The sequence below is a fragment of the Chionomys nivalis genome, chromosome 24 (assembly GCF_950005125.1).
Source record: "Chionomys nivalis chromosome 24, mChiNiv1.1, whole genome shotgun sequence".
Taxonomy (NCBI): domain Eukaryota; kingdom Metazoa; phylum Chordata; class Mammalia; order Rodentia; family Cricetidae; genus Chionomys; species Chionomys nivalis.
In genome coordinates, this window is record NC_080109.1 from 44,001,785 (window position 1) to 44,023,116 (window position 21,332).

Sequence of the window (21,332 nt, forward strand, 5' to 3'; positions counted from 1 at the left end):
GTTGGGTTAGCAAGGCGATGGGCACGGGGGATGGTAATGGTGACCAGGTTTATAATGGGACATGTCGTGCCCTGTTCCAGGTCCTTTCCTCCTTTCAGGTTGAGGATCTTAAAGCACGGCAGCTACAGGGACTCAGTATATCTGGCTGTGTCTTGAAGCATCTTATGTCTCTTAATAACACACATGCCCTAACTCTCAGTGGTTGACTGCCTATTGACTGACCAGCCTTCAGAATTTCTATGTAATCTGTCACATGGTAAAGTGATGTGTTGACCATCGTAAAGACCCCCGGCTTGGTAACGTCACTCTGCTCTGTCTCTCTTTGTCTAACACAGCGAGCTCAAGTCTAAGTCTCCAGTGCACAGGGAGCTTCCGTGTGACAGCTGGGATTGGGCTGGGAATTTCCCTCTTAACGCTCCACCCCCGCCCTGCACGCTGCTTCCACTAGACCCCCTCAGCTGTTGTCTCTGGACTAGTCTGTTTTTTGGGGGGTGTGTGTGTGTTTTTAATGGTTCTTTTGGTCATTTGTACTCAAACACTATATAAGTAGGACCCGGATGCTCCCCGTTAATGTGGTGCACTTTACTGGCCTCTTTGCCTTTGGCACAAGACAGCAAGCATGCCCAGCTCCTAGAAGGTATCTGTCTCACTCGTCTGACTCTAGTCCGTCACCTGCTGCTTCTCAGGAGGCGGGTGATGGGGCACCTGCTCAGCAGGGTGAAGAGGGTGAAGATGGGCACAGAGGGTGAGACATGGTCATCAGATCGGGACACTGTTGGCCGTCAGGTTGGCTTTCTTTGGCGGGCCAGGGAAGAACGCTGTGTGTTTGAAAGGTGCATGGAGCACTTCCTGGTTTTACTTCATTTTGTTTTCATAGCAGGGAAGGCTTACGGACTTACGGTAAAGGAGGCTTGGATTCAGCCGCCCTGCCCTAAGACTCCTCTAGGTGCCATGGGTTTTTACTAAAGCTTCCCCAAAAGTCCCGTATTGCTGGAGGCTAAAAGTCCAAGATGGCAGAACACTTTCTAAGGCCTCTGTTTCTGCCCTGTAAGTGAGTGTATTTGCTAGGTGGCGTCATAGGGTCTGCCATGGTGCTTAATCTCACTCTGGGTTAGCGTCTACCTGCACACACGGTCTGGTCTGAGGCTCATCCTGAACAGGAACACTTGAGCACAGGAGTCAAGAGAGGGTGTTGGTCGGGTGCACAGTGCAGCTCACAGTAGGTGGCCATCTGAGGGGAGGAGACAGAGACAGAGCACACATCCACCTTTCCCAGAGTTCTCTGCTTCCCCAGGGATGTGAGTGGCACTTCTGTAGAACCATTGATTTCCGAAATCATTGTATTTGGGCTTTTGTAATGGCACTTATTAGAACCCAGGTCACTTTTCTCCTCACCTTTGAATATTCAGTGGTTATCAGCGGTATGTGTCAGGAAGTCACTGGGGAATTGAATATGTGATTTGTCTGCCTCCGGACATTGCTGTAATTTCATTCACCCACAAAAGGAAATAAGTTTGTTTTTTCCAATAATTAAGTATGGAGAGTGAAGGTATATTTTGTTGCCTTGAGTATTTTGAACTGAATTTCTCAGATGTTTTATTTCTCCTACTAGAAATATATATATATATATGTATATATATGACAATTACTTTTATTAAACAAAAGATAATATTGCCACCATTTCTGAAGTTGCATTATTCTTTAGGGAAACCTGAGAATAATTTCCTTAGGTTGAGTTCATAGCTGAGTTTGATAAGTAAAGTGTGCTATAATTTGTGCTATAAAACAGCAGCAGGCAAATTGTCATTATGTCGTTTTGGTTTTTTATTCTTACTTTAAAATTAATACTTCATTTTGGGAGGATGAAAGACAGGTCTGTTTTGGGTAAGAACAGGTTTTTGAAAGTGTCTTATTATAGATGCGCATGCAGGTATCACAAATACCACAGGAAGTTCAGGATAACGAGGACAGAGAGCTTCCGGCAGCTCTTATATGCACATCAGTTTGCAGCTTTATAACGCTACTTAATTTTCTGCCTAGAAACCTGTTGTGTGTGTAGATAAAGATAATTTACTCTTCAGAGTGAATTTATTTTATTATTGTTATTTCTTAAAGGATTTCTTTATTATGTATATACAGTGTTCTGCCTGCATACCAGAAGAAGGCACCAGATTTCATTACAGAGCCACCTAGTGGGTGCCAGGAATTGAATCCAGGACCTTTGGAAGCACAGCCAGTGCTCTTAGCCTCTGAGCTCTCCCTCCAACCTCTTACTTTATTAATTTTTAGGAACAATATTTTAAGGACAAATGTTCTTATAAAAGTGGGAAGAAGACAGGTTTTTATCTGTGTGTCATTTAGTTTTTTGACAAACTTTAGAAAAAATATGCTTATAGCAAGCCGAAAATTATAAAATGTTGAGAATAAATTATTTCACTACAGTCACTGCTGTGGAAAGTGGCCCCTGTCAGCTTTCCTACATCAGTGAGGCCCGTGTGGCTGCACCTGGAGGGAATGTGGACCTGCGGGAAGTTCTTTGCTTCTTTGAACTTTGGGGAATGTTTTATGAAAATGGAGCACCTTCTGTGTGTCTTCCCCTTTTCCTAGTAGCTGCAGGAAGGCAGAGAGGGAGAGTGAGCCGTGGGGTAGCCGTTTTTTGTATTACTGGTAAGATACATCTCCAACACGGATGTGACATGCAGTTGTAGGAAGTATGTTCTAGAGAAGAGCATTTGTGCTCCGTGTTTTAGACTGAGGACAAGATTCTGTCAGTCTGTGCCTGCGCTTTTCAGTGTCCTGGCCTAAACACCCCCTGCACATGGGTTTGTAAATTCCAGTTGCATGGTCAGAAGTAACGTGATATGATTAGCGGCCCATGCCCCGGAAGTGGGTAGCTTCATTCAGAACTGTAAGGACAGGAAGGGTTGCCCTGGGTGCTAGCGGGGAGTGAGTCAGAGCCTCAGTTTCCGGGAGTGCATGTTGACTGTAATGGGATATTAGTGTTTGCAAAGTTTCTTGTAATTTATGTGCACGTATGTGAGCCTGTGTGTGTTTATGTGTGACTTGTGTATGCAGGTGTCCACGGGGTCCAAAGACGGCATCTAATCCCTGGAGCTCGAGTCTAGGCTCTTATGAACAGCCATGAGGATGCTGGAAAATAAACCTGGGTCCTCTGCAAGAGCAGCAAGTGCTCTTATAACCATTCAGCTATCTCTCCAACCTCCTGTATTCTTAAACACTGGCCAGTGCCTGTTAATTCAAGTCAGAATTACTTAGTGCACTAACATGTAGACTACACACTGAGAGACTCACCAATACTTTAGCAATACTCTTTTGTTGTTATTTTTTTGTTGTTATTTTTCATGAAACTAAGCATAGGGTATGTTTTTGTTGTTAGACACAAATTATTTTGTCCTCTTAGCAACTTCCTGAGATGCAATGCAAAAATCTATTTTAATACAGAGATTCAAATTCAAGCATTAAAAAAAAAAAAGAAACCAAAAATAAAGCCTGTCAGAATGTGTGCCTCATTTTCTTAAATAATTGATTCACTCAAGTATTTGCGAGCCTGGTCCTGGATTCCAGTTTAACAGTGTGTACATGAGTGTGTATATATCCTGTTTTTCTTTAATTTAATCAGCCAGGCCTCTTCCTTTACAACTGAGCCATAGCCTTCAGCCTTGTGGTTCTATTAGAGCCCCTGTAGCCTTCTGCGATGCTGACATTTCGTGATTTCCCTTCCTTGGCTCATGGCTCTGCTGGCCATAGTGGTGGTACCTGTTACATGGGCTACATCCTTCCCTGGGTTATATCAGGATAGTTGGGGTTAGAATGGTAGCTCAGCACTGGCCAGGTACCATTAGCTCTCTCACGTTGTTCTTCCCTACTTGCCTAAGTGGGAGGTTGACCAGGATAGGTTGTCCTGAAAGGTCTCGTCTGACAGAGCTCTTAGTGAAATCAGGACAACTAGGTACACCTTTGACCATCCTGATTGGCGATTGCGTAAGTTATTCGTTGGTCAGAATCCCTTTATTTTTTTTTTCCTCATCCTTAGTCTAGGTAAATGATACTTTAGTGTATTTCCCATGGTTTGCTTTTTTAATATCCGCGGACCTGTGTGTACTAAAGCGGAAATAGGCTAGATGTTCTCAGCTAGGTCTAGAAGCCCAGCCCTAGAAGCGTTCTTGCATGACCCATAGAATCTCTTCCTGCAAACCCATTGAGTTTATGGTTATATACAAAGTTAATCCTAGCATTGGTTTATACACATGCTCAGTTACTTGTCCAGTAAAAGTGTTATGACCGTAAACATTTTATGATAATCCAAGACTTACTAGCAAGATCTTTGCTAAATGTTTCATGGAGTTGGAATCGTTTAATTAATGGGGAAGTAACTAGTTCCATTGTATAATTAGCAGGGGATTTATTAATACTTTCGATAGTATCCATGGGTATGATTGTTAATAATCTGTATTACATCCAGTCCTTTTGTCTCCGTCCTTAGGTGATTGAAGACAGTACTGGAGTCCGCCGGGTGGTGGTCACACCCCAGTCTCCTGAGTGTTACCCACCAAGCTACCCCTCAGCCATGTCTCCAACCCATCACCTGCCCCCTTATCTGAGTCACCACCCACACTTCCTTCAGAACTCGCACACGGCTTATTATCCGCCTGTCACCGTTCCGGGAGATATGCCACCGCAGTTCTTCCCCCAGCACCACCTCCCCCCGACAATATATAGTGAGCAAGGTGAGTCCGTTACAGCTGGCATCTGTGGAAACTGGGTACACTGCAGTAACTTGTGTGGCCTCCTCGCTTCGTCTCCTGTGGATAAGCAAGGTAGAAAGAGACCTAACTGGTACAAAACTGCACTGGCCGTCCCCAGGCTTCCTTTGTCTTGGATTCTGTCTTATATGAGTCCTTTGACTTGGTTGGGTCACAGCTCTTTTTTGCTTTTGCCCCACCAAGAACAAGGAGTAGGATAGCTCCTCTTTATTCTGAAAGTGAGGCAGCCATCTGCCCTGTGTTCCTGTTGATGAGTGTTTATCTAACAGTGGCCTCAGGCAGAGCTGGGCCCCATTATTTCCTTGGCATCACCATCGTCTGTCAGTAGAAGGGAAATTGAAATGATTTTTGCCCCATTTCAAATGTCAGAAGATTGTGAAGTCTCCATATTCTGTGGGTTTTCTGAAAGATGTATCTTGGCAGAACTCAGCAGTCATCTTGCTGCTGGTGAGGCTGTCCCGCAGCTGGTTTGAGTTTGAGACTAGCCATTACCTTGACCACAGTGTCTCTGGTTGTTAGGCAAATACTTACACTGAAAGGAAGAGAGTCTCCGAGTTCTCGGCATTGTGTCTTTCAAAGTTCTGGTGTGGATTTAGTCTGAAGCTGTGACTGTCTGATTGGACTCTCGGCGGCCAGAGAAGAGGGAGGGCGAAATGAGACTTTGCAAAAGCTGTAGGACTTTGCAAAGGCTCCTCTCACTCTGATTGGAGCATTTGCCTCTTTAAACGTGTGTTCTGTTAGTTCAGAGGAATCCCTCCTCCTCTCCACAGGTTTGGAGCAAGTTTCCCCTGTGCTTTTACCACAGCAACGCTCTTACCCATGTTCTCCTGTCTGTGCAGCTCGCATTGTCGATTGTCTTTCTATTATTATGAACAAAAGAGAAATCTGAGATGAGTATCTTAATTAAATATCCTATTGTGACTTGGGAATGAAATCTGATTATTTTGTTTGTTTTGGTAGTTAATCAGAGGAAGTTTAACATGCTTTCATAAAGGGGTGTAGGCAGGTCACAGCCAAACACGAGGTAAATATCCCCACCCACATCAATCATTTACTAATTTGATCTCTATTTCTTAATGGCATAAGCTCCCCCCCCCCCAATCAAGCATGTTATGAAGACATTTAGAAAAAAATTGTGAACTTTTTTTAGACATGGTCTCACTATGGAGTTATAAGCTCCCAGCAGTCCTCCTGCCTCTGCCAGCCAGGTGTTGAGATTGTAGGCACGTACCAGCTCACTCAGTTAATTAGTGTGTGAAGAGGTGTTTAGTGCTTTGTCATAGTCCATGTGGAATGCTGAGAGTTTGTCAGCACGTCTGGTGGGCTGGGACCTCCCTGACGTCCTGCAGAGTCCCAGTTGCTGACTCACAGTCTGATGATGCCCTCTAGGGTGCCTGGCAGTTACTCTTGGATAAGCCATGGCTCTAAAACCTTAGGCAAGGTAAAACTATGATTTCAGACATCATTAGAACTAAGTCAGCGCTGCCACTTATTTCACGGTGTGCTTTGATCTAAGTTCATCAGAGTAACGCAGAACAGCAACACAATGAGGGTGCTGTCTAGCTTCAGTTAAAGATGGCGATAAAGTCTTCATATCACAGAAACATCTGTGGGGCTTCCTCTCCTGATTTCTCAGTGTGTATACCTCAAGGCAATTAAACATTAACTCCTGGAACCATGAACGTCTAGAAAATTCTTACCCTGTCTTAAATGGTTCTTATATGAGTATGCACAGTGCCTACTTTTAACTCTCAAGTATAATGCTTGTGCCGTTTAGGACAGTTGCCAGCTTCTGACATATGTTAGCATAGTTAATTTAAACACATTTTTTTTTCTAAATATGGCTGTACTGGTGTCTGGCATTCTCTAGTCCACACTGGCTGTCTTGTAAGTAAGCTTTGTGAACAGACAGGACATGAACAGTGGGGTTTTCCCTCTGAAGAACCGAAGTGGTACTTTTATAATTAGTTAAATTATGTAGTTTCCTGTGTGTTTCTGCTCAGCACTCTCTGGCTTTAGGACGCTCATATCTAGAAATTATGGGTAGTCCTCTTTTTTTATGCCCACAATGACATATGATTTATAGTTACTGTATATTTGAGAAGCTATTTTATTCCTGAAAGAGATAAGGAAATGGCATCTATGTTATATGTTGTCATTTACTGTTGATGCCAAAATATAATTTAAAAATACCATGTGTGACATGTCCTGGAGCTGGAGAGGGGGCCCAGTGGTATAGAGCACCTCCCCAGCCTGCAGAGGACCAGTGTTTGGTGCCCAGCTCCCTCCTCGGCATCCAGTTCTAGGTGGTCCAGCATGGATTCTGGCCTCCATGCTATCTGCACACACATGTGGTACTCACATGAAAAAATGATATACCCCAAATATCTTTTTATATCATGCTAACTCTGTGCTTTTCAATAGAAACATGGTTGTATCTCTAAGAATAGTCATACTTTAAATGTTATGAGTCTGTGTATACATGTAAAGGGGTATTTCATTTCTTCTCTGTGTTGCATCTGCTGAAGACAAGAAAGGCAGGGTCAGATTTAGTTATATATTCACCAGCCAATGAAGTCTTTGGGGATAACCTTGTCTTCTTCTTTCTCCATAATTTATGGGAAGTTGTAAGTACACTGGGTTGTGTTTAATAACTGATGATACCTTGACTAATTGGGAAGGAATGCAGATCCTATGAACGTGTGCTGTGTCCGCATTGTCTAAGTATGTTTTGTAATGTGTGCAGTAGTTGTGTGCATTGCTTTCTCAGGGGTCAGGTTACTTGACCTTTTTCATCACTCACTGTGGTCAATGCCGACTGAGCTCGTGTTTGTCACACACATTCATTCTAGAAATTATCCCACTTTATGGAATGTCGAGCTACATCACGCGAGAAGACCAGTACAGCAAGCCACCGCACAAAAAGCTGAAGGACCGCCAGATTGACCGCCAGAACCGTCTCAACAGCCCGCCTTCCACCATCTACAAGAGCAGCTGTGCGACAGTGTACAATGGCTACGGGAAGGGCCACAGCGCTGGAAGCAGTGGAGGCGTGGGAGGTGGAAGCGGAGGTGGACCTGGGATCAAAAAGACGGAGCGAAGAGCCAGAAGCAGCCCAAAGTCCAGTGATTCGGACTTGCAAGGTAGTGTGGAGACATGGGCATTTTCAGGGCTCCGTCTGTTGCAGGGGAACTTGATCTCATGATGGATGGTTTTTCCTGGGAACAGTTGAGTCAGCCTTATCCCTCTCTTAATAAGGAAAGACTACTGTAGTGTTACTTATTTATGTGAATTTTTCATCACACTTCGTCTCAGAAACAGTGTTGGGAATTGTTTTCACATTGGCCACCTTCTGCTGCTTCATGCTGCATTGACAGATATGGAAGATATCAGTCTGAATGTCTTTCTAGCAAGCATGTCCTAACTCTAATCCCTCGTGAAAACAGCTACAGTTGTGCTATGTTGTAGTGATGCTGGCCATGCATGGCAGGAGTGCACCCCTGTTCAGCTTCAGACAGCGGTGTCCCTGAATGTCCACTGGCATCTTCTCCCCATTCCCAGACCAAAGAGACAGCAGGGTTAGGCTCACCATGAGCAGAGACAGCCGCTCAGAAGGCATGTGTACTTTGTAGGTTAATCTTGTGGAGATAGATCTTTGGGGTTGGGGGCAGGGCATGCTTATCTTTATTTATATTTTAGGTGAAATTTAGAGGTAATCATTTTTATTGCAACAAGAGGAAAAAAACAGCCTTTTTAATAGGTATATAGAAGGCTGAAAGACGTATTAGACATGTGCATATATGGCTGAAAAACATGTAGACATGCAAGATATAAATAAAATAACAGTTAACATTTTGACAACTCTATGAATTTATAAATCTAAATAAATACTAGCAAGCAAAGATGAACAAATCTCAGACTTAGATAATTTGGCCCAGCCCATTGTGTGGATGTGTGTGTGTGTGTGTGTGTGTGTGAGACTGTGTATATGTGAACGTGGTGTGTATGGTATATGTGCTCATGTCTGTGATTGCTTCTCTAAGTGCACTACAGAGTCCAGAGGAGGGTACTGAGTGCTTGGCTTGTTCTCTCCACCTTATTCCTTTCAGGCAGGGTCTTTCCTTAAACCTGGAGCCAGGCCGGCATCCAAGAAGCCCCAGTGATCCTTCTGTCCCATACTCCATGGCACTCGTGTTAGCGGAGTGCGTACATGTGAGTGTGTGGGAGTGTGCGTGCGTGCGTGTGAGTGGGTGGGGATGTGCGTACATGTGAGTGTGTGCGGGTGTGTGTGAGAGTATGTGCGGGTGTGCATGTGTGCGTACATGTGAGTGTATGTGAGTGTGCATGTGTGTGTACATGTGTGCAGGTTTGCGTGTGTCCATGCCTGGCTCTTGAATTCAGATTCGCATCCTCATGCTTGCACAGCAGGCAGGATGTCCTCTAAGCCAGTGGTTCTCCCCCTTCCTCATGCTGCGTCCCTGAGTGCAGCTCTTCATGTTGTGCTGATCCCCAGCCATAAATTTATTTTCATTGCTACTTCTTAACTATAATTTTGCTCCTGTTATCAATTGTAATGTGAATATCTGTTTTCCAGTGGTCTTAGGTGACCCCTGTGAAAAGGTTGTCCCCAACCAAGGGGCCGAGACCCACAGGTTGAGAACCATTGCACTGTCTTCTCTCTAGTCCAATTCCTTATGTCCATAAACCAGTGACTGTGGCTGTGACGACATTTGTGACGGGAAAGGGCAGAAGATGTGTGTGTCTGCATGTCTGAAGATGGGCACCTGTAAACAGAGGGCAGGCTGGGAGGTGGAGTTCCCTGTAGGCCCTTCGCTATTGAGAAGCCGTCATGTCTCAAGAGCACAGTGCTGAGACAGCCCGTGAGGGTGGTGTGAATCCTTTTCATGTTCTCCTTAGCATCTTGTGCATTGTCGCTGAGTCCTGCGGTCATTGCACGTGGGCAGTTATGAATCAAAACACAAACAGATGGCGTGTGAAAGAGACTCCAAGTTGAGAACCTTTTACACAGCTCCTAAGTGGAGGTGCTGCATCTGGTCTGTGAAGTACTCTGTCCTCTGAGGCCTGGGGCTTCCTGTGTTGCTCAGACGTGTTTGAGTGTTCCAGGGCACAACTGTCTTCCCAGCTCATTCGCCCATGTTTTGTGGATTTTAGGTTCATACCACGTGTTAAAATAACTCAATCAAATCATGCTACAGTTGCTGTTTAGAATTGGTTTTCCTATTTTAAACTATTTTATGTCCTAATTGACACATTATTTGATTATGCTTGTGAAATAATGTGTCAAATTAAATATAAGAAGGGATATTTTATTAACAATACTTGATTTCAACCAAAGAAGAGAATTATTCTCTCACTCTCTGTCTCTGTCTCTCTGTCTCTGTCTCTGTCTCTCTCTCTCTCTCTCTCACACACACACACACACACACACACAAGTATAGATTATTCAAAGGAAGATTTTTTCACCCAAATGTGAAAAGGGAATGTTCATGTTGTCTAGATTTGCAAGAAGTGATATAGGTACTTAGAACAGAAGCAAGGAAAGTAGATTCAAGCGAAAGATCATAGGCAAAGATGAAAGAGGAGGGTTGATTGGATGAAGTGGTGTTGAAGTTAGTGCAGAACGCAGCGCAGCTGCAGATTCCCTTTGTCGACGCACAACTTCCTCTGTGTGCAGTTATCTCGCAGCGCATGCGCCAAGTGTGCTCTCTGCTCTGTGTCGGCATCAGCGCCCTGTGGAAGAACTGCCGATGTGTTGGCGTCTCCACGGAATACTCATGAGCATTCCCGGGTCTCTGGGCATTTCATGTTTTACGCCGTATGAGAGAAAGAGGGTGGAATTGTTGGGGAGCATGTGGCCTGGGTGGTGTATAGAAAGAGGGTGGAATTGTTGGGGAGCGTGTGGCCTGGGTGGCGGATAGAAAGCAGTTGTTTGTTAAGATGGTGGTGAGCTCACATTTGCTTTCGACCCAAAGAACCCAGCATTTCACAAGGAATAGAGGCAGAATGAGATCAGGCTGCTCTCTCCATGACCCGTCGCTCATTATGTTAGCTTTGGCCTCCAGAATCGCTTGGTCCTTCTCTCCACATGGTTTAATTAGGAAATAAAAATCACAGGGCTGGCAAGATGGCTCAGCGGGTATCTCGCCCCCCACCTAGTTAGCGGTCAGCCGCAGATACACCGTTAGCATCTACATGTCTGCTCTGCTCAGGAGCAGGACCTGTCCTCTCTCCCAGCACGGGGCTTGTGGTGGCTTCCCATATTCTGCTTCTGCTGTGTCGTTTGCATTTCCAGAGGAGTCCAGTCTCATTGCTTCGGAAGTTTCTCATTTTGGGGGGGAGTCGGCATTAGTCATCTACCTGTTTGCTGCTTACAGTGAACAACCATAGGGACGAGGGTGCAGCTCCGTGGTAGGCTTTACGCCCAAGCTTGCTTGAGACCCATTTCAGTTTTAGAACTGGAGAGAGGATTAGTGAACTTTCAATTCATGTAATTTGTATAATAAAACTAACTACCTAAAAAGAGTAAGAAGCTGACATTGCCATGAAGACACATGGTTGTGACTGACAGCCATTAAAAAAAAAAAAAAAGTAAGTCCTGGTTGTCAGTTAACTTCTTCCGAAGCACAAATAAAACCTTGAGCCAGAGATACCTGGATCTTATTCACATCAGAATCTTCTCAGTGATTTTTGGTTCTGTGCTCTCTCCCCGGAGCCCCCGTACTGGGCCAGGGCCCAGCCAAGGCAGAGCAGCTATGGTAAGGTGAAGGATGAGCAGAAGTTCACACAGCACGGAAGGGTCCGGAGCAGCTTTGGTCTGTTTCCACCTCCCCAGTCCTGTGCTCACCACATAGTAGATCCGCTGCCTCTTCACACAGTTGTAAATGACTCTGAGCTCTGAGTGCCGTTGTTTCCCAGAGCAAGCTTCTCTTTGAACAGGTGCAGCCACAGGGCTGGTCCCTCTTCCTGGAACTAATTGCTAAACTGTCAAAGAGCACTCTGAGCTCATGTATCTGTCCTCCTGTCTTTGACTTCGTCTCTAGCCAAGTAGTCCAAACCCTATCACGCCTTCAGCGATGGTCAGCATTCTTGCTCCCTTGCCATCCTCTGGAGCTGAAGATAGGCCATGGGCTGAGAAGGGTTGGGACTTCAGTATCAAACATGCTAGGCTTCCTTGTCACTCATGAATGATTTTCCTTTAGCATTCCCCAAATTTCTGTGTCCTTATTTGTACAATGAACATTTTAATTCCCATGATTGAATATTTAAAATTAACCTAACTCAGTTTTTGACACCTTAATGAAATGATAGCCCTTAGGGCTTGAGGATTCATTTTTCTCACATGTGTGGGACTTGTTATTTCATCTAGGCAAGTGTCCTTCCATCTTCTCTGATGACCTTCTCGTTCCCTACAACCTCCTTTCTCAAATTCCTGATCTCCCCCCCCATAAATACAAAGGTTACAGATAAGCACCCCATCCTGTTTTGTGGGATGCTGGGTATTGAACTCAGATCCTCATGCTTCCCAGGCAAGCACTCTACCAACTGAGCTACATCTCAGCCCGCTTTTCTTCTTCAAATCCCCTCCTTTGGCAGAAATCTTTAATAAATAAATAAATAAATAAGAGCTGGACATACCATCTTTGCTCTTTCTGTCCCCCACTCGGAGAGGCAGCCTCTCTCCCTTTCTCCCTCTCTGCCCCCTCTCTCCCTCTCTCTCTCTGTTTACCATTTTTCCCAGGCCTGTGTGCACTTTCCCCCTCTAATAAACTCGTAAGTGGGAAAAAACAAAACAAAACAAATCCCCTCCTTTGTGTTTCTTCTGTAAGTCAGACAGGCTCCTTAGCTTGCACCTTTGTTGTCTTATGAGTGTTTACCCTGAATTTGGACCACTGCCCTGAAACTTGCTTCTAGGTGGTCCTGAGAGAGATTGCCACTGGGGTGGAGAGGTGCCCCAGTACCCGGGGCCAGTGGTAGACTCCGTACAACTCATGAGCATCTCATGGCCTCAGTGTGGGAAGAAGGAACTCTGAAACCTCTTTCCTCATATGCTCTGTGCTTTTAAGCTCCATTCAAGATTCCCCTGCCTCCTTCTGTTTCTTAAGAGCCCTTCAGAAAAGGACACCTCGCATCTTAAGAGCCGTGGTTCTCCTATTCTCATGTTATGGCAATAGTTCTGACTGTAGATCTGAGCATGCGATTTCCTCCTGAGCCCCTGAGGCACCCCCATTGTCTGCAGAGTCTAAATTGCCTGAAGTGCAGTCTCCTCTGTGGATCCTGAGAGGTCCCACCAGACAGCCTGCTGCTTGTCCCATCCCATTCAGCGTTTCATGGGCTTTTCCTGCCCTGTTTTTCCAGGTCCTCTATCTAGTAAATTCCAACTCATTTCTTCCAGAACCAGCTCAGAAATCCCTTCTCTGTGAAGCCTCCCTTCTCAAGATGTTGGGTAGAAGATATGTTAGTGTAAGCCTCTCACCTCAAGGTGTTATGTCAGTGTGAAGCCTCTCTCCTCCAGGGGTTAGGTAGCAGATAGGTCGGTGTGAAGCCTCTCTCCTCCAGGGGTTAGGTAGCAGATAGGTCGGTGTGAAGCCTCTCTCCACCAGGGGTTAGGTAGCAGATAAGTTAGTAAAAACAAAGAGCACAGGATTACATTGCTTCCCATCTTCTATTCTTCTCCTGGAAGTTGAATTTTAGATTGGTGCCTGTATGTTGAATATAGATCTTCAAGAATAAGAGTAGAAACGTTTTGTTTTTACATGCAGATTGTGTGTAAGAACAAGGGCCTTGGGCCTGCTCTGAGGCCAGTGCCCTGCCGAAACAGTCGTGACCTCACTCCTCAGTGAGAGTAAGTCTCATTTTTTCCCATTCAGTTCACAACAGAAACCAAAGCACAGTGTATTAACATAGTAAGCAGTTCCTCAAAGGGAGCGGTTCCCAGCCAGAGTTGTGCTGTCCTTCCAAAGTAAGGGGATCTGCTTGGGTAAACCTAGGAAGGATTATGTAAATTAAGAGTTAAGGAGAGGAAGCTTTGGGCTGAAGAGATGGCTCAGTGGTTAAGAACATTGGCTGCTATTTAGAGGACCCAGGCTTGGTCGGCAGCCACCTGCCTGGTGGCTCTCTCAGGTCTGTGACTCCAGTTCTAAGGATCTCATTCCTTCTCACTGCTGGTATGGACAGTGCATGCATGCAGTGCACAGATAGATATACATGAGGCAAAACCCATACAAATGAAAGAAAAGTAAAAGTAAATAAATCTCAAATAGAAAACAAAATAAAGCCGGGTGGTGGTGGCGCAGCCTTTAATCCCAGCACTCGGGAGACAGAGGCAGGTGGATCTCTTGTGAATTCTAGGCTAGCCTGGTCTGTAGAGTGAGTTCCATCCAGGGCAGTTAAACTGAGAAACCTTGTCTTGAAAAAAGCAAAAAACAAAACAAAATCCAAAAATACAACCAAAGCCAAACAAAACCTAAAAGTGTTGATGAAGATCTACTCCAGAACAGTCCCATTAACCCTGAGCACAGCTGTGTGGGGAGGAGGCAGGGAGAGAGATGGCGGGAGACTCCAAGAGTGGTTATCTCCCATGTGGCAGAGCAGAGTGGGGTGTGCAGTTGCTGTCCCGGCAGCTTTGCTCATCCACGGCCCAGGAGGGAGGCTGGCGCCTCATGCGTTGCCTCCACACTTCTGACATCTGGTGTGTGTGATAACCAGATGTGTTAGCGTTGGTTCCTGTCAGTGCCCAGATTCTTTCTTTCAGACAACACTGTTATTTTCCTTTTTTCTTTTTTGAGACAGTGTCTCTTCTTCTGTAGCTCTGATGGGCCTGGAACTCAATACATAGACCAGGCTGGCTTTGCACTCCCAGTGATCACCCACCCTTGTCTGCCCTGTGCTCAGTGGGAACTCCAAGTGATGGTCAGCACTGTAGCTGGACAGACAGTGGCTTGGTAAACGCCATCGAAGTTTGATCATCATTCAGAGTGGCGAGGGTAAGGAAGTAGGTGAGAGGCATCAGGTTAAAATTCATGGTTTCAGTTGAAATGTACTCTGTGGAATGATGCATTCATGGTGGAGAAATCCTTCGGTGTTGCTAAGAGAGAAGTGGCAGCTGACACTGTGACCTCTGGAGAAGTCACAATGGTAAGAATTCCAAACAGAGGAGTCAGACACAGGCCTCGTTTCAGCATTTGACCATTGGAATAAATAACAATCCAAAGACTCAGGTACGCTTCAGAGCAGATTCCATTAGAGAGAGACAGACAGAGACTCCTGGCTTCTGAGGTAACATGAACACCAAGGAGGAGGGTGTTATTCCTGACCTTCCTCCTTCAGCAGTGACTTCTACCCCCACAGTACACCCCGTTATCTACTGCTTAGATTTCAGGCATTTACTGGGGTGGTCCTCCTTGACATCTTTTTCTCTTCCTATATTTTGCAGTCACTGCTCAGATAGTGTACTTGCCTGGGAACATGGCTCAGAGGCTAAGCAAGTGTGAGCACCTGTCCTCAAGTTTTCAGAACCTATTTAACTCTCAGCATAGTAACACGCACCTGGAGGTGGAAATGGGGGACTCTCCAGGAGGTGATGGCCGACTAGCCTGGGATGCCTCGAGAGAGTATGCCTTAAACTGGAACTCACGCGTGCACGCGCGCGCACACACAGGGCACACACAAGCCACATGGAGGGGAGGGGTCTTTTTACCCCAAATTACCATGCAAGTTGACTTCCTCGTAATAAGAAAATCGAGTGCTGGAGAAATGGCTCAGTGGATAAGGCTCTTGCTGCCCAAATCTGAGTGCAGACACCATGTGAGAAAGCAGGCAGGTGTGGCTGCCATCTTTAATCTCAGCATTGTAATGGAGGTGATAGTTTCCCAAGAGTACTTGCTAGGCTAGCGAACCAGTGACCTCTGAGTTCAACTGGGAAACACTTTCTTCAGGATATAAGATGGAGAGTGACTGAGGAAGACACCAACTTTGGGCAGCCTCTGCACATGTGGATGTGCATACACGCACGTACCCCCCACACACATGAAAGACGAGGAGGGAGGAGATTAACTGCCCCCTCTGCATTGGTACTGTAACTTTTCAGAGTGTTTCATGCATACCTCTGTCGCTGATGGAAATCCAGAGTGTTTGCTTGCCTTCTGCCTCCTGTAAATCTTGAACATGGCAAAGATACCAAGAAAACATGAAAAAGCATTCAAAGTGAGCTCAGGTCCCTGGAATTCACCCATTTGTTCTGCCAAGTAGAGTCTGGAAAGTGAAAATAGTCTGAACAAGCCCAAATAGCTTTTAGTCTTTTGGAGGACAGTGTGCATCCCTGGAGCAGAGCTAAAAGCTTTCTCCTCAGCGGGAAACAGCGCTGGCACCACCACTTCCATCTCTGTCTTGTATTGGCAGCCAGCTCCAGCCCCTCAGCCTGGGCAGCCTCGGGCAGGCTGTGGTGAGGGCCCAGCTGACACAGGGCCTAGTCTTTGTGGGATGGGGAAGAAGACTGAGAGACAGACAGTGATGCTCAGATGTGAACTTCCTGACTGGGCATTCTTCTGTGAGGTCCTAGAGGGACCAAACTATATCCAAACTGTGAGGGATTCTGTAAGACCGCAGCATGCCCATCCCCCACCATTACTGGTGTGCTAGCTTCACTGCTATGAAGACAAACTTAAAAGCTCCACAAAGAGCAGACTGGCGGCCCAAACTCAGTAGCCAGTTGCTGTCCTTGTAAAGTTGCTAGGTCCCTTTGCCTTAGCCTTCTCTCCTCTCTGTATTTTGTTACAGTGTAAAATTTTAAAGATGTTAACCATGTAACTTTTTTTTTTTTTTTTTTTTTTTTTTTGCGTCAGGGTTTCACTATGTATCCCTAGCTGTCCTGGAACTCCCTCTGTAGACCAGCAGGCAAGCTGGCCTCAAACTCACAGAGATCCGCCTGCCTCTGTCCCCTAAGTGCTGGGATTAAAGGTGTGTGCCCCCACAGCCTGGCACAATCTCTTAACAGGCAAGACACTGATGTTTTTCTATGTCAGTTTCTGGATCTTAACCCATTATGTCATGCTTAGAGCCTCACAGATTTCAAACAGAGGTACAACATACAAGAACTCCTCTGCTTTTCCTCTGCAAGTCGGTGTTCATGGAAGTGTGAGGGCAGAGTTGGTGGAGTTTCCCCCACACGTAGCACCAAGCTCTGCAGACCTATGTTATTTTCCTTTCTTGGACACTGATCAGAGCAGCATTTAGATGATGTCATAGCCCATTTCGGCAAAGCGCATGCCATCTCCTAGACCCCTTTAAACAGCATGTAGATGCAATGATATGGTGTCTTTCTGGTATATGTGTAGCTTTCAATTTGACTGAGACATTGGTTTTGCTAAAGTATATTCTGAGCGTAACTGGGGTAGAGGTCATCATCTTCAACAGTGTGTTGTATTTAGAAGCAAAATCACTTAGAATAGGCATTTCACAGGTTGAGGTTTCCTTTCAGCCTGTCGCTGTCGTGTGGGAGCCTTGCAGCCTTGGGCACGAAAGCTCTCATAGCTTCATCTTCTTCTATGTATAGAATAGGGATGGGTAAGAGCAGTGACTCGGGGGCCTGCCGTGGGCTCTCTGTGTGATTGCAGACACTCACCAAGGGGTTTGAGAATCTTAAGGATTGTGGAAAAAAAGACGTTTTCCTGATATGAGAATTGCTTTCTGTCAGAGTACAGAGTCAGGCCTCCTGCTGTCTGGGTCAGAGTGATAGGGCAGTGGAGGTCAGGGACAGGTGAGGAAGGTGATTCAGAGGGCCAGAAACCAGCTATCAGCACAGATGTCCTCTGTTCCTCTGCTTCCTGCACATCGGGGCTGTCTGTGGGCCCAAGGAGGGAGTTGGGATAGACCATTGACTCTGTGACTGAACCCACTCAGTCTGCTGTGCACTCTAGATTGCTTTGTTGTTGGCTGGAAATGATGGATGGAGTGATTACCTGGACATGACATAACCTGAGTGTATAGCATCTTCTGTTTCGCTGACTTCCTCTGTGAGGTTGAGCAAACGGATATGGCATCTGAGATGCTCTAGCTCAGTAAGCCAACCAGGTAGTTTAGATCTCAAAGATTATACTATGGATAGCACATAGGCCACTTTGGCATTCTGCAGGCACATCTTCTGCCCGGATTCACCCAGATGGGGTCTACACAAGTGGTGTCTGCAGGGTGAGTTGCAACATCATGGGGGCTGAAGACCAACCACATGGTGTGTAGACTCAGAAGCCATTTCTATTAGAATCCTACGTGATGCAGTCTTGGCATTGTGGTGGATTTCCTACTGTTAGGTCACCATTGTCGTCGTTACTGTGTCTCCTTCCATGGAGTAGTGTTCTGGGATCAGCATGCCAACCAGCCCCCTGAAGAGGCAGCGAGTTCAGTTTCTGGATTTGATGATCAGTGTCGCCATTGACAACTGCAGTGGACATTGCAGATATGCCTTACAGTCACATGTCCTGCCGTGGTCAGCCTGGGCTTTCATTTTACATTGAGTTTGTCCAGCCAAGACACACAGTGCAAGCAAGCCGTGCTCCTTTGCTTCGGGACATTTGGTGCTGGATTAAGGCCCTCAAATGCTGTGAACTAGAAAGGTCCCTGGAAAATCAGAGCAGCACACCCTTAGTGTGTGAATTCACAAGGCAGTGAGCCCTGCTGCCCAGTAGTTGACTCTAGAGCCTTGGTTTTTCTCTGGTGTGGGATTTCATTTTAGAAAAGTACCTTTCCCCCCTCACTCTTCTAGATTGTAACTGTGTGTGTATGTGTGTGTGCGCGTGTGCGCATACATGTGTTTGATGGAGGACAGCACAGTCTCGAGTGTCATACACCTGTGTTGTTTGGGGATGTGTTTGTTTCAGTTTGCTGAGGCTGGTCTCCTGCTGGCTGAGAACTCACCGATTGGCTAGGCTGGCTCCAGGAGTCTGCTTGTCCCGGTTGCCCTGTGCTGGCATAGCAGGTGTGACCTACTAGCTCCAGTTTTGTCTGCTTGTTTGTGACTTGGGTCCTATTGATTTAACTCAAGCTCCAGTAAGGCCCAAGGCAAGTGTGTTTCTGAACTGTCTCGTTCTCACTGGAATTGCTTCTCTGTAGTAGCCCCCTAATAGTGGCCCTGTCTGTGCTGGAGTGTTTTCTGGAAGAGAGCAGACATTACCATGTGCTGACTGTAGTGGGGATGGTGTACCCTAAGCATAAAAGACAGTGGGTGGCTCAGGGGGACTGAACAGCCCGGAGGAAGGAGAGGAGAAGGGCCTCAGAGCAGTGCATTTGAATGAGAGGGAGTGGCAGGAGGGGCCCACACAGCGCCTGGGAGGTTAGACTGAGGGAAAGGTAATTTCGGTAAGAGAGGGGTTTTGTAGTCCCCTGCTGTGTGTTCCTTCTTCCTACTGGAGAGTGGGGCAGGCCAGGAAGATAGCTGAAGACCTTTTACCTGTACTAACCCAAAAGCCGTTTACTAGAAGGTCTGCTTGCAGCAATCCATGTCATTAAAACCATTTTTCTCTCTGGGGTTTTTCTGTCTTGTGTTGCAGAATACATTGATTTCACGATCAAATTCCCAGTCAATTCTTGGGGCTGGAGAAGCAGCTCAAATGATAGTGTGATTGCCTAGCACTGATGAAACTCTGGATCTGAGCCCCAGCATAAGCTGAGTGTGGGGGTGTTTGCCTATAATCACAGCTCTCAGAGACAGAGGCAAAAAGGTTACCTTCCGATGTGTGCTAAGTTGAGAGCCAGGCTGAACTGCTGACACCCTATCCAAAACAAACAAATAAATGATTGTTCAGTAGAGTTTAAGAATAGCAGCATGGTGAGTTCCCGATAGATCATCCCCATTGCCTCAGTGTGTGGGTGCACCCCTCGCCGTCCTGAGTTCCTTGCTCGTGCTCACTCTCCTTCTGCTCCTCCTTTGGATCGTGAGACTTCAGTCCAGTGCTCCAATGTTGGTCTCTGTCTCTGTCTTCTTTCATTGCCTGATGAAGGTTAATATTCAGGGGGATGCTTATATGTTTTTCTTTGGGTTCACCTTCTTATTTAGCTTCTCTAGAGTCACGAATTATAGTCTCAATGTCCGGGACTGAAAAAGCATGGGACAAAACCGGTCTCGCTGAACATAATGGACAATGAGGACTACTGAGAACTGAAGAACAATGGCAATGGGTTCTTGATCCTATTGCATGTAATGGCTTTGTGGGAGCCCAGGTAGTTTGGATGCTCACCTTAATAGACCTGGATGGAGGTGGGTGGTCCTTGGACCTCCCACAGGGCAGAGAAACCTGCTTGCTCTTTGGGCTGAGGAGGAAGGAAGACTTGATTGGGGGAGGGGGAGGGAATGGGAGGTGGTGGCGGGGAAGAGGCAGAAATCTTTAATAATTAAATTAATTAATTAATAAAAAAATAAAATATATAAAAAAAAGAATAGCAGCATGTTCAGAATGCCAATTCACGTGGTTTACACCATATTTTAGAATTCTGATATATTTAAAACCTAGAATCAGGATTTTTCTAATTTTGGGTTTTAAGTTGAAAATTTAGACTTACAGAGGAAATGAACACATGTCCTTTGTCCCTAGGTTATTTTGCTCTGATGAGCAATCTGCCTTAGTTGGCCTGATTCTCTTAAGTCCTCTGAAAACTGAAATCTCTCTCAGGTTGCCTTCACATATAGTAGAAAGAATTTGTGTAGTTCTCCCATGAAATCTCACTCTTGCTTTGTGGATTTATCCGAATCCCTATGAAGGGACATGGAAAAAGTGCACGGAAGAACCAGATCTACCAATATCTTTCGAACAAGTCTTTCATAAGTGCATTTACGACCTACTTCACACTGTGAACTTCCACTCACCTCTTCCTGTTATTTGGAAAGACAAACGAGAAGGAACAGTGAGCATCTTAGAGTAAGAGGGTAGGGAAGCCACCATAGCTTAGGTTCACCGAGTTCCTCAAAACTATTTGAGTGCCTTGCCAAGCACGTTTTAAAAATTAATATGTGGTCCTTTGGGACAATTTCTCTTTTGGTGCAGTATTGCTCTGAAGAGCCTCATAAGGGATCAAGATCTCTTTCTTAGGAACCCTCTTGAGAAGATGATGTTAAGTGCAATGGGACTATCAGTGCCTGAGTTACTCAACTGTCAAGTTGTTTGTTTTAAGTAAATTGACAATATCAGTACTAATTATTCCATGGGACAGTGACTCAAACTCTCAGAATGCCATTTGATTTCAAAGTGATATTTTCAGCTCAGAGAAGAGTTACATGTATGTGAAGTGTTGTTGTATTTTAACCTCTGGCTGTAGTGGTCTCGTGAATGAAAGCAAACTGTCTCTTTTGAGTTAGGTGGTCCCCACCACATTAATATTTCCCCAAAGAAAGCTCTGTTGTCGATCTAATGTGTGCACCGTAACATTTTGACTTCCCGGTTGCCTGATTCTGTAAAGTACACATGCTTGTTTCCTGTATCACATTTTAAAGATCATGTTAGGCCATTTGGTGTGGTTCCGTGACCAGGCCGCTCCATGATT

General features: G+C 45.6%; 1 protein-coding gene across 3 annotated transcripts in view; it reads left to right on the plus strand.

Moving 5' to 3' along the window:
• Fndc3b (fibronectin type III domain containing 3B) overlaps positions 1 to 21,332 on the plus strand; it is a 299,935-nt gene that overhangs the window by 168,482 nt on the left and 110,121 nt on the right. For all 3 annotated transcript variants that reach the window (XM_057756973.1, XM_057756974.1, XM_057756975.1), the window contains 2 exons: positions 4,505 to 4,748; positions 7,637 to 7,927. In XM_057756973.1, coding sequence (XP_057612956.1) covers positions 4,505 to 4,748; positions 7,637 to 7,927 — 535 coding nt within the window. The remainder of the gene's footprint in view (positions 1 to 4,504; positions 4,749 to 7,636; positions 7,928 to 21,332) is intronic.